Source organism: Psittacula echo, assembly GCF_963264785.1.
Source record: "Psittacula echo genome assembly, chromosome: 4".
Taxonomy (NCBI): Eukaryota; Metazoa; Chordata; class Aves; order Psittaciformes; family Psittacidae; genus Psittacula; species Psittacula echo.
The window spans coordinates 108,941,825-108,955,458 of NC_137738.1; the positions used below are offsets into that span (position 1 = coordinate 108,941,825).

Consider the following 13,634-nt stretch of genomic DNA (forward strand, 5'->3'; position numbering starts at 1 on the left):
GCAAAAATCTGTAAGGAGTTATGAATCAAGCTGCAGAGGAGGTGCTAGTCCAGGGATTATAGAAGCTTGTCATAGACAGATGAAATCATGATGTGTTCCAGATAGGATGTACCATTTCTAGCCCAGCCTGTTTTTCTGAGTTCCATCAGCTGAGAAGCAACACTTGGGATGGCATTCAACTGATAGAGCTGCCTGTGGCCTTGGGAAAGGATCTGCAGTGAGAGAGAAGAATGAACTAGGGCACATTATCAAGGAGAATATTACAGTGGGAGATAAGGCAACTGAATAAACTGGAGCTTTGTTTCTAGCAATAGTAAAACTGAGATGCTGGCTTTAGGGAATCTTCTTTCTTTTCCCACCTGGCTGTTTCTTGATAGAAGCATCAGTGTTCTGATGATGTTGCTTGCTGCTGATGGCTGCAATAAAGAAGTGAGATTGTGTTCTCACTTTAGGCAGATTGTTTTTTCCACTTGCATTTAAATCCTCACAAAATAGCTTCTCATTACCTCAGCAAGATATTAATTACACTCTTTGCTTTCCCCTCCTCATCCATCCCTCTTTAAGCCTGGCTGGTAATCATTTCTCTCCAACATCCGCAAAGACTCTTCTCTTTCAAGAGAGTGATCAGACTGGGGGTTTGTTATCAAAACTCTTTTCCCTCCTGCGTTCAGCAGTTCCTCTTCATTTTCTCTGGTCTGTAGGTCCCTGTTTCACAGAAAGGGAAGGGACCGCTGCGTAAACCCAAGCTACATTTCCAAACCTACACTCCATCTAACATTCTCCTCTCTTTCCAGCCCCTGTCCTTACATACCTAATAATTTTCTGCTTTTCATGTCCAAATTCCCCATGCTACTGCTCCCACCAGCTTTCCCTCAGCTTTTTATTCATTCCCCTCTCTCTGCTTTCTCACTCCTCTGCTCCTCAGCTTTCATCCTCTGAGATGCCTACTTCCTGATCATACTTATTCCAGTGCTGAATGTAATGAAGTATGTCAGTCAGTTCCAAAATTTAAATGGGTCTTCTCAGTTTCACTGTTAATCTCTTTGATTTGGGGAAAAAATCGGAAACCCTGACAGAAAAATGAGGAACTTGGAGGCCTTGATGTCTACATAGCATTTCTGTTTGTACTTAACACTTGTGCAGCTGTCTATAGGGCAAAAAACTATTTCCAATGGTCACAGAATCACAGAATGCTTTGAGTTGGAAGGCACCATCCAGTTCCAACCCCCTGCCACAGGCAGCGACATCTTCCACTAGACCAGGTTCCCTCCAAGCCCCGTACCACCTGGCCTTGAACACTACCAGGGATGGGGCAGCCACAGCTTCTCTGGGCAACCTGTGCCAGAGCCTCACCACCCTCACAGGGAAGATGTTAAACAGCACTGACCCCTGAGGAGCACTGCTTGTCACTGGTCGTCATCTTCTGAAATTGGCTCTAGTTTTGGGTCCAATTAAAAACATTGCATGCCTAAACCATTGCTTGATTTTAATTCCTGTGGAATTCTGCCATTTTGGTAATATTTCATATGGTCAAATATTTTGACATATTTCACCTTTTCCTAAACATGGTTGCCACTATGGTCAGAAAAGGTTAAAAAGAGTAGATAAAGTGAGGATATACAGATTGCAGGAAGGAGACAGGTGTTATAAACAGAGTAGTAGGAAAAACACAAGATACTGAGTGAAACAAGAATTCAGGAAAGCTTTCATATTTTTAGTTTTGTCTGAGACCTAGATTGTTAGCTGGTGTGCACTGGAGAAGATGACTGGTTGGGCTCAGCCCTCCTGTCTTGAGTGCTAAGTAGTTATAATTCTACTGGAGGGAAGAGAGAGCAGATTTCTGTGTGAGAACTTTTAACCCTGAAACACCTGCTGTTGCTGTACTGACAGTGAGTATCAGGTTCTTGAAGAAATAAGGGTCATGATTTACTTCATAAGCATATAAGAGTTACAGCTGTAAAATACAGATTAATAGTATGGCATACACTGATGTGCCATCACCACACAGTGTAGTAAGTAAGCAAATGGCTGCATTCCTTATACTCATTTGGAAGAATCCTGAGTTAGAGATTTGCAGTACCTGAACCTAAATTGGTGGACATGTCAGTGCTCATCCTGCTGGAAAGATTAAATAGTGATGGGGAGAAACCCTCTTTGCTACTCTATCACCTTTTTTCATGAAGGAGGGAGCTGTACAGTAGTTTCTTCCCTATTAGGTGGATCCCCTCTGTTCCAATGGGTTTTTAACAGCATTGTCAGACTCTGTGGGCAGGTGAAAAGCGAGAGGCTCTGGAGCAGCTCCTGGTCCTGCTGTCGTCACTGCCGTCATCCATAGTGGAGCTGATGAGAAGGAGTGCGCTGGGGACACCAATTTCTTTGTTTAAATCGCAATTAAAGCAGGTGCTGATGATACTAAGTGGTGCCATTTTGAATTACACTCTTTCTGAATTTACTCTTTTTAGAGTAAAGTGGTGGTTTCCGCCCTCCACAGTGGGGTTTACCTCAGAGCTGCCCTTTGTGCAAACACACCTGTGTGCTGAGAAACATTTGCCTTCCACTGCAGGCGACACAGCGAGAACAAAGGACAACCTGAAGGCAAACAGAAGGAAAATAACAAGCCCCTGATTTGGGCAGAGGGGGCATATGAGGCAGCACACAGAGGCTGAAGGAGAGCAGAGGGCTGGTGCTGGTGGAGAGGTTGCTATGCTGGGGGCTCTGTGGGACACTGCTGCTCCAGATGTCCCTGCCCATGGCAGGGGGGTTGGAGCTAGATGAGCTTTAAGGTCCATCCCAACTCAAACCATTCCATGATTCTAAGTATACAGCAGAATTTCAAAATGGGAAGTAACAGGAAATGTTGTGCTGTCTATATCCAAATGAATTGGCCTGTTAACTAGAGATCATCACTGTCTTAATAATGTAGTTAGATCCAGGAGAGAGAATACTTGATCTGTTGTAATTTATTCTGCTGTTAAGTTTATTTGGGTTTGGATTTCATTTTTTGAGGACACTTTGGTTTGGGTAGATGCTGCAGTCTAACCCAGTGCCTTGTCATTTGTGCATTCTCAGCTGTGTCATGGTTGCCTTAACAGTCTTCTCTAAAGCAAAGGATTTTCTTCTCTGTTTTTCTAAAGCAAAGGATTTTATTTTCTTACTTCTAATGTTTACATATTTGTTACTTTCTAAATTATCAAAGGCTTTCCTAATGGCCCATTTTTTTAGTAAGGTACTAGTTACTTCTTCAGGAGACAGAAATTAATTGCATGATGGTACCGTTACTTTGAAGTTACTTATATAATTACTTCTTGAACCACCTCCAGATTTGAATCCCCTAGAGAATGAACCAGCTCAACCTACATGTTCTACAACCATTAATTTTTTCCTTTAGATGCCAAAGGTAGGAGATCTGTCTGCTTGTAATAGAGTATTTAAATAGCCAGTATCATATTTAAACAGATGGTATTGGTGTCCCATGTGAACTGAGTGTGTTTGGGAAGTTGTTTTTCACTTTTGATGTAGTTAGAATCAGAATCCAGCTATCAGTTGCTGTAAAACAAGCAGCTTGTACTGTGTACTAATAATTTCTAAGACTATTTTTAATTTCATTTTGGTCCTGTTCTTCTGTCCTCTTCCACAGGCCTTGAAGCAGCAGCAGCAGAAGCAGCAGCAGCAGCAATGCAGAGCAGGCATGCCTGTGTCGTCTAACCAGCACGTCCTTCTGAAGGCTGTCAAGGCAGCCAGCGACTCCACACCTGCAAAATCTGGTACGTGCAACGACACCTCTGTGTGCTCTTTTACTGCTGGGTCTCTTCAACTGGCCTTTTGTTGTTTGTAGGGGATGAGAAAAGAGAGTGCTTTTTTTCTGGTGGTGGTCTTTTTGTTTCTGAAATAGTCTAGTTTCTGTTTCCCTGGTTTCGAATTTATTTGGAATTTGTTCAGTTGAAAATAGGTCTTGAATAGAATTTACTCTGCCATTGTCTGGTGAAAAGCTTCTTTTTGTGATAAACGTGTTCTCTGTAGCTGCCTGTACGCTGTGGTCAGGTAGTTCTCATGGCTAAGCAAATGAGGTAGTTTTTCTCTTAGTATTTATGTTTTTCAAAACGGGCTTCTCATTCCGTAGCAAGTCTTTCATGTCTTGTTCCAAAGATGTATGCTCTGCTTGGAAAGATCCCCAAGAGGTTTCCAGCATTTATGCTTCATTAGAGATTACTGTTCTTATTCATTCAAGAGCATTAGCTCTCTTTCCACCAGCAGCATTTCACTAGTTATCATAAATTGTTGGCAATTGCTTCCAGCTAGCTTTCTCTGGAGGCTTTTCAGGGTAACTGATTGCCATAATCTTCTTGTTCTGTAAGCCTGATTCAAGTTGTTTTCTTTCAGATGCAAGAAGTGTCTCTGTGTTTGTATAGGGCAATTTTCGTGTTGTAAATGACTTAGTAGACTAATGCCATCATCATTTTATCAAGCCACAATTTGTCAAGTCATCTATTTGGGCCTATAAGGATGCTGGGGAGGGACTCTTCATTAGGGACTGTAGTGATAGGACAAGGGGTAATGGGTTAAAACTTAAACAGAGGAAGTTTAGATTGGATATAAGGAGGAAATTCTTTACTGAGAGGGTGGTGAGGCACTGGAATGGGTTGCCCAGGGAGGTTGTGAATGCTCCATCCTTGGCAGTGTTCGAGGCCAGGTTGGACAGAGCCTTGGGTGACATGGTTTAGTGTGAGGTGTCCCTGCCCATGGCAGGGGAGTTGGAACTTGATGGTCTTAAGGTGGTTTCTAACCCTAACTATTCTTTGATTCTATCTGTAAGCATTGCCTGTAGTGGCTCTGAACCACCTCCCAGATCACTGAGCACCAAAGCAGAACCGTGGGCCTTTGAAATCCAATACGTTTTGGCCTGGTGACCTGGGTCCAACAGTGCTGATGGCACATGTGTTGAGAATGTGTAATAGCAGAGTAGGTCCTAGTAGGACCTCCAAATCAAGAGTAAGTGCCATTGTGTTCGTTGGACTGGGTGGGATTTTCTTCACTGGTTTTGCCTAATCTCGGGGAACGTTGACTTTGTAAATGCCTTGTGGCAAACAACACGTTTTGAAAACGACTCATTTTTGTTTATTTTTGAGCCAGGCCTCTTATACCTTTATTTCATTTCTTCTAGTTATCAAACAGGCAATGAACAACTGTTGTTTATTCAAAAATTTTGCCACTCGTGACTTGTGTAGACATCTTTTCTTCAGTCTAAGGAGTCCCACTGTAATTTCTCATTCCTCATATGCAAAGTTCTGTGCTTTTTGCAGTAGAGAATGAAAACTGTACACGGTGTTCAGGGTGCAAGACACATGCTGCATTTGTATAGCATCATTTTGGCAGTCTACATTTTGGGGGTTTTTTCTTAACAATGCCTAGCATTCAGTTTTCCCTTTTTGACCCCATCAAAAGCAGGCATTTTGCTACATTACAATTCTCAGACTCTTTCCTGAGAGTCTGGAAAAAGTTTTCTGTTGTAGGGCCTGACAGCATGTGTGTAAGGTTGAGGAGTTCTTTTTTACATCACTTCATGTTTCTGTACGGTCAAGTTGACTTTCTGGGCTGCAAGCACATACTGCTGGGTTGTGTTGAGCTTAAAATGTTTTTCTTAGTCTGTAATCAGAATCTTCTCTTGCTTCCTTGGCTTGAAACCCCAGATTTCCTGTCCTATCCCCCATGGACGCAGAGCACAGGTTATTTGATTTCTTCTCTTTGCCACCTTCTACATAATTAGAGATGTTTCCTCACCTCATGCTGATTTTCTTTAGGATAAAATTCTGTCTGTGTTTTAGTGTGTTTATTCTCCCTTTCCAAACAGCTCTAAACAAATCCAACCCAAAACTAGACCAATCTGGCCTGGCATGCTGGTTATGTACGGCTGGAATGTTTCTGTAACATCTGTTAAGCCATATGCATGGCTGCGGCTGGGTACCACATATCCGACAGAAAGGAGCAGGCGTGTTTGTCAGCTATACCTCATGCAGCATTTAATAGCAGAGCGAATGTCTTGAGGTTGCCTGTTGTTCCCAGTTCAGACTCTTTTAAAAATGTTAAACAGCAAAAGGTTAATATCATCTTGCTTGGTTGAAACTCAGTCCTAAACTGCTCTTGTGCCCTTTTCACCTTGGCTGGTGTGTCCTAGAAGGAAGCCAAGAGGAAAACTATGTTTCTCATGACAGTATGAAGACAATGCAGTGCCAGGTTTATGAGGTCTTCAGCATAAAATGACTGCTTAAAACCCTCCTGCATTTTCTCGGCTAATGAGGATTAATTCTGAATGTTTGATCAGCACAACAGCAGCTGCTGGTCTGGAGGATCTCGTCTCCAGAGCTCCCTGCCCCCAGAGGAATTGGATCTCTACTTCAGAGAGTAGGAACAGTGGAGACCTGAGAGGGACTGAAGCAGGATATTTTGTAAGATTATTAGCTAACATAGAGTAATTATAAAATAGACTAATGGAGGAAGTAATCCAAACTCATGTTACTTAAAGTACTTCAGGTATTGTTTAGTGTCTTTTTTTTTTTTTGTGATTATAATGAGGTTTTTGCCTTTCCTGGCTGTCTGGTGCTGGTAGCCTGCCGTCTGGCCATTCCCAGCCACAGAGCGGCAGGCCCTGGGGTCAGGAGGCACATCACCTTCTCTCCTTATTTTGGTTTCACACTTCCCAAACTATTGCTACATCCACTTTAGTCACAACTGAACCATTTTCTTCCAGCATATCTGTTTAATTTTTGTTACTGGGTTGGGTTTTTTTTCTCTCAGACTTTCCCATATTTTGCTGCTACACCACAGTTGCAAGGTATTGTACACTGTGCGTGTTAACTCATGCAGCCTTTTTAGTGGTACTCTGAAAATATGTTCAAATCGTGGGACTGTTTATGTTGGTTGGGACCTTGGGAGGTATCTTGCAGCTGGACCTCCAGCATTTCTAGGGACGTCAGATCTTTGCAAACCTTCAAGAACAAAGGTGGCACAACCTCTCTGGGTTCCTGCTCCGCTGCAGGCTGTCCTCACAGGGATACATTCTGTTCCTTATATCCTGGCTGATTCTTGCCCTGTTTTTCTTGTTCTTCTGCCAGGCACCACTGTCACAAGCCTGGCTTTATCTTTCTGCTGTCCTAGTAGGAACAGTAGTGACTACCAGGTCTCCTGCAATCTTTCTTCTTCTCCAGCCTGAAGAAGCCCCAGGCCCTCAGCCTCTTTTCACAGCCAGAGAGGAGAATGAGATACAGACTAGGTGAAGGAATGATTAGTGCAAGTTGTTACTGAGAGCCAGCATTTGTTCTGTTTGTGAATTAACCACATGTATTGTGGAGTTTCTCTTTCGAGCTGTGGCACTCAGTGCCTTTCCTCACTTGACTGAGTGATGTTGCTATAACATAAGCCTAGAGAGTGCAGAGGGAAGAGCAGCTCATGTTCTTAATTCATCTCACTAAAGAGGAAGAGGGAAAGAAAGGCTGAGAGAATCTTGAGAAGAAGCTATTCCCACTGGCATTAAAAATCCTGTTGTACAAAAGAGAATGTGGGCGTCAGTGGATTGTGACGGGAAATCACAGTGATGAAATCTGTCTAGTTGGGCCAGTAGTGACTTTGGAGGAGGACACAAAAATACCTGTTAAGTATTGGAAAGAGGAGCAGGAATTCCTGAGGGTGGTCTGAAAGAACAAAAGCTACACTTGTAGTTTAAAATTTAGAAAGGACACATGCAGTATGAAGAGATTTTTCCTGATAGTGAACTCTAACAGATACTAAAGCTGCCTCTGAAAGGAGGTTTTAACAAGATCATTACTGGACTGGATATAAATGAGAGTAAGATGGGACAAACTGGGAAATAGACTTAAACCATAAACAAAGTGGTTGTCCTGCCCTTTATTTTGTGATAGTCTCATAGCTACAAAGGGTGCTTCTATTTCCACCCTGTTGGGAAGCAAGTGCTACAAGAATAAAGGAGTATAAGTATCCTTGGAGTGCTTGTCCCTGAGCTGCTGGAACTAGGGTATACACATTAAAGAATATTTCAGCCCAAACAGATGTCTCGTGTACATCCCGGTGTTTAAATATTTCTGTTTCCTCTGCAGCTTGGGAAGGAAAGCAGTCAGATGGACAGTCGAGCAGCCCTCAGAACTCCACCTCTAGTTCCTCTCCCTCTGTTAAGCTTGACAACTCCTTGCCAGGGTTGGGGAAGAAACCATTTCAGAGATCTGACAGGCTCCATGCAAGTAAGATACTTACTTTTTTTTCTTACGGAGGCTTTGTTGCTCTGATAACAGAACAAAAGCCTAAATAACAAAACTGAGTAAAATGTGTAATTAATTGCATTGCTAAAGTGACTTCTGTACAATTCTGGATGGTACTGCTAGTATACTGTGTGAATTTGGATAAATAATTCAAGCTGTATATATGCAAATAAGCCTTTTCTCATTTGTTACCATCAGGGTTTTCTACCTGTGAATTTGCAGCTTGCTGTTTGAGAAGCAAAAAAGGACTTGCATTATTTAGCAGGCTTGTAATGCACTTAAGAGACTTTGATAACATTAAAAAGAAAAAAGAAATCCCTTCCCAGATCTTTATACTTCAGACTCCCCTGTGACTTGACTTCCTTCCCGTTCACTGAAGTTAGGTCCTTCTCAGGCCTCCAGACCTTTTGTGGTTTCTTTTACATACACCAATGGTGGACTCAACCTTGGTAAACCTATGGATATTTTGAGGTCTCTATCTATGCTAGTCATCCTACATTGTCTTTGTCACTGATGAAAACAAACACTTTTCAAAGCATGTTTCATTTGTCCTGTGTGATTAGGAAATTCTGCAACTTAAATAGATTATAAGCCTGAAGAGCTGTTTGACTTCTGATGCAGAACACTTTCCCTAGAGAAACAAGCCTCCATGACACTTATTTTGTTAGGTTTTCTTAACTTAAAAGTAATTGCTGTCATCCCTGATGTCAGGGGAGCAGGGTAGTACTACCCATTGTGCTAATAATGTGCTTTTAATCTAAGCTTCATAATATGTAGTATTTTGCCAGTTGCAGACAGTGGATGCATCCGAAGGAAATAGAGCACACAGTGCAAACACTGCCTTTTGCAGCACATGCATGACACTGGCTATAGCATAAGGGTTAATGCTTGACTTGCTGGCTTTCAAACACAGAAAAAGAAAGACAACAGTTACTCATTGTTACTGCTTTGTCTTTCCACCCAAGTGCAATGAGCTGATGAATTTTTCTGAAATGCTGTTGCTAAGAACAAAGTAGGAAAGTCCAAGAAGAACTCCCAAGGAACAAACTGACCTTAGTGAGAGGCTTAAAATAGAAATCAGTGTGGCTAAAAGCAGTTCTAGAAACCCTTCTGAAGAAGACTCCTTGCTATTCCCCCAGATAGCAGGATTCTACAGGAGTTAGGTCAGCTGACACAGGCGACAGTGGTATGGAAATTGTGCTGGAAAGAACCTCCTGTTTTGTTTTGAACTGTATGTGCAAAGGTAAAATATGTTTTTAAAGTCAGGGTATGAAATGGATCACAGAGGCGGCATTCTGAAAATCCTGGGGACAGTGAACTCCAAAAGGAGCCTGGAATCCTCTCTCAGGTACAGTGTTACTCACATCTTGGTGGTTTGTTGCAGGGCAGCTGAAGAGAACAAAGTGTGCTGAAATTGATGTGGAAACTCCTGACTCCATCCTCGTGAACACCAACCTGCGGGCGCTGATCAACAAGCACACGTTCTCTGTCCTGCCTACAGAATGCCAGCAGCGCCTGCTGCTGCTGCTGCCGGAGGTGGATAGGCAGGTAGGTCTTCCGTGTTCTGTTTCTTCTAGGTTCTGCTGTGGAGGGAAGTGGCTATTTGGTGTCAGCAGGGAGCATCTGCCCAGTAAATTCAGACTAGACACCCAAACACTGTGTTGATAGCTAATGAGGTAGGGTGCTGCTTCTGTGCACAGTGTGGAAAAAAATTGGAAGATTCTTCTAATTTTGATATTTGGTGTTTGGGTGTTTGTTGCTACCAGAAAAAGATCTAAAGCCATCTAAAGATGGCTAAATCAATCCACACTCCCAGCTACAGCAAGAACAATGTTTCTGTTACACTGGACTTGCAGAGGGCCAGGAGTGATGGGCATGCAGCAGTTTCTCCTGTCCTTACGTGGATTCTTCAGTACAGTATTGACCCTGCAGCTTCTTAGGCTGGTGCCTTCCCACAGAACACCAATACAGATGCTGCCATCTAGTTCCAGCCTCTTCTGCTTTTCTGGCATCACTGCTGTCAAATTCTGAATTTGGTAAAGTGAAAACTGAACAAGTTTTCTATGGCACCTTCACACTGTCCAGACTGCAGAGCAGGCCTGACCTGTGCCACAGAGCTTGTGCCTTGACCCAAAACACATGGTTAAAGGTACCAAGCACACAGTGTGCGGCAGCTGTGGAGGCAGCTCATGTCTGTGGATTGTCTAAGATCTCTTTGCATGTGAAGAGAGTAATTTGGAAAGACAGAGGAGTATTTAGTGGGGAGAAGTGGGCTTCTTTGCTCTGGGAGTGCACAGAAGAAATGGGGAAGTTTTTCACTGAGCTCTTCACTAAACAGTTAGAGATAACAGAAACATGAGTTACAAGGGGGTAAGAACTCAGCCTTCAGGACTGAAAGAACACCTAAGAGAATCTTTTGGTAGGATAGTTATTTCAACTCAGCTGGACCTGATGAATTTCCTCTGAAGCATGAAGCAATCTCAACATTGCAGCAGTTTTTTTTAATCATCTTGGAGAAGGCAGGGATGATACTGAGAGATCAGAAAAGAATAAACATCGCACTTGCATGTAAAAAGACAAAAGTACAGTTGGGGAAATGAAGTTCAATCTGTTTATGCTCAGCACCAGAAAAGTTGCAGCTAGAATAAGCATGCTTCCTTCCTTTTACCTTACTTGTGTTATGTTAGTCTTCAGTATTCCTACTGCAGCTGGCTGGGAGCTTCTGAGCAAAGCAGGAATCTGTGCTATGCTACTCAGTTGTAGGAGCGTCAGTTCAGATGCCTTAACATATCTGCCTAGAGCCATTTTAAATATTCTTTAGATAGCAAAGCTTGCTTCAAGATTTCACTCCAGATGGAAGTCTTCCATATGTCCTGTCTCAGGTCTGCAGGTCTGCAAGTGCCTTTAAGATACTTTCCTGTGTGATGTTCAGATCAGTACTAGATGCCTGCATTTACGCACTTCAGTCACTTCCTCAGAGTCTGTCTCAGCCGCTTACTCAGGGCTTCTCTTACAGAAAGTGGAACTCCAGTTGGTACACTCAAGAGCCTTTTGAGCACATGCAGGTGTCTGCCTCAGCCTGAGGTGAACCAAGTCCCTATCTCCACACACCCAGTTGACTTGACCACTGTAGACTGTGAAGGGACACCAGCCTAGATGGAGATGCTAGATGGAGCTGAGACATCCATGTGCAGTAAAGTGCTACCCATCTCTGTGGCCGTGCTGCTCTCCTGGCTCTCACACAGTGTTAATGTCTGCGGTTTGGCAGCTGCACTGTGGTCTGCTTTAGAGACGATGCTGCCCTGAGCAGACAGTGCTCCTTTGGAGCTAGGAGGAGTTCTGACTTTTTACATTGTCTCATAAATTCTGATCTTCAGTCAGCATTCACTGGGGACTTGTTAGTCCAAGGCTGATCCAGTAAATATTTGAAGCAATCGTTTTTTAAGTCCTGTGGCCTTTGTAATAATTAGGTATGAGTCAGAATATGATGTGATGGAGTTTGCAGCTGGAGTTTACTGGCAAGAACCTCACAGCAGATGGTAGGACATTTCTGCCCTGGCTTTTAAGTTTAATTTTCCTTAAATTGAATGAGAATTTCACTGAGAGCAAATTTTGACTAATCCTATAACATTGCTTGGCTCCTGAGAGACCAGATCTTACATTTTGCTGTAGTAAATCTCCTAGAGCAGTCCACCACATCAAGTGGTGCTGTGTGCTTTATTGCACATCAGTCTTCACTGTAGTGAACAGGAGAAGAGTCGAAGGCGTTGGACATGCCAGTTGTGAAAGGTTGCCTGTCTGCTGTGTGTTGCTTGCCAGGGACTCAGTCTGAGCTGCTTCGGCTGGTGTTTCTGCAGAGGGGAAAGCAGGCACTGAGGCCTGATCCTACCAGCCCCGTGGTATAGTTGACTGCCCTCCAGCACAAGGAACAGGCAACCCCATATGTGCAGCACAGGATAGTCATGTCAATTCAGCTCCCTCTAGTCAATCAATAGGGTTTGGGACTAGAAAATAAATCTCTACTTTTGTAATCCCTAGAACAGCAGCTTCTAACTTAAAAATCTACCAACTATATCTTACTTATAAAACCTTCTGTTAGGTCAATTCCATAATTTTTGTTACCTGCACCACAAATGCTGGCTCAGGGAGAGCACAGATTCTCTGTCAGTTCTGCTGGTGAAAGTTTCCTGCACAGTCTGCCAGTGTAATTGGATGTAGCTTGCACTGGGACAGCTGGATTTTGCTTCTTCGTTTTGCTTCTTCGGCCATAAATGGAAGCACATCAGTTTTGCCCACTGCAAGTTTTGCCACTAACTGAGCCGTACATGTATTTTTGTTTCTGGTGGAGAAATTCCACATTTACTTCTGTGGAATAAAGAGCAACAGCAAATTTCACATGTGTTTTACTACCCTGGTTATCGTTTTCCACTGCAATTGTTCCAGCCTTGGCCTCAACGCTTTCTCATTTATGTCTTACTTCATAGCATGACTGCCCTATTTGATTAACCATATTTCAAAGACAGAATGGGTTTTGAGCCTCATTTGTCCATTTTCCTGAAGCATCTGTGGTTATGATTACATACAGTTCAGGTGTCATGTAAAAGTTACTTTTATAGAACACCTCTTATGCCCTTGCTTTCCCTCACACACTTCATGAGAAGGCAGCAGAGCTGGTGCTTTGGGTGGTAGGCAGCTCATTCATTCTACAGGGGAAAGGGCAGCTGAAGGCTGTGTTGTTCTGTTTCCATGTGCTTCTCCTTGCCACCTGTACCATCTGCTGCTCATGTGTGTTTGTGCAGCTATAGAGGATGGGCTGAGGCAAGGATGAGGAAAATCTCCCACAACCTCCTGGATCCCAGCCTTGACTAAGGCTACAGGTTTTCTCCTGCAGCAAAGGCAGTTTCCAGAGAGAGCTTAGGCAGTGCTGGGGCTCTTGCTCTGTTTTCAGATCACATATGATGAAATGTGACATTTGCCTTTTCAGCTAGTTAATACTGTTTGCCTTGTCATATGTTCCAGGTTGGAGCAGACGGTTTGATGAAGCTCAGTGGCTCTGCACTCAACAACGAGTTCTTCACCTCAGCTGCGCAAGGCTGGAAGGAGAGGTTGTCAGAAGGTAAAACTTCCCCAGACGATGCAGAACTCTAGAAAGCTTTCACCTAGTGTATGTTTTGGGGAATGTGTGAAAAGGGTTTCATGGAGAGGTTGAAGCACTGGAAGGAGTTCCCAGGTAAAGACAGCTGTAGTCAACACAGGCTGAGAGAGTACATGCAAGCTCAAAATTACATCATCTCAAGGTCATAGAGGGGCTGCAGTAAGGAGTTCACTTTTGAACTTAACGTGTACGAAAATTATAGAATCATAGAA

At 43.2% G+C, this 13,634-nt stretch overlaps 1 protein-coding gene across 2 annotated transcripts in view; it reads left to right on the forward strand.

The window, feature by feature from the left end:
* The window catches only part of ASXL2 (ASXL transcriptional regulator 2), a 106,389-nt gene that overhangs the window by 80,714 nt on the left and 12,041 nt on the right, over positions 1-13,634 (forward strand). For both annotated transcript variants that reach the window (XM_080615755.1, XM_080615754.1), the window contains exons 6-9: positions 3,638-3,764; positions 8,109-8,249; positions 9,652-9,815; positions 13,287-13,383. In XM_080615755.1, the coding sequence (XP_080471881.1) occupies positions 3,638-3,764; positions 8,109-8,249; positions 9,652-9,815; positions 13,287-13,383 (529 nt within the window). The remainder of the gene's footprint in view (positions 1-3,637; positions 3,765-8,108; positions 8,250-9,651; positions 9,816-13,286; positions 13,384-13,634) is intronic.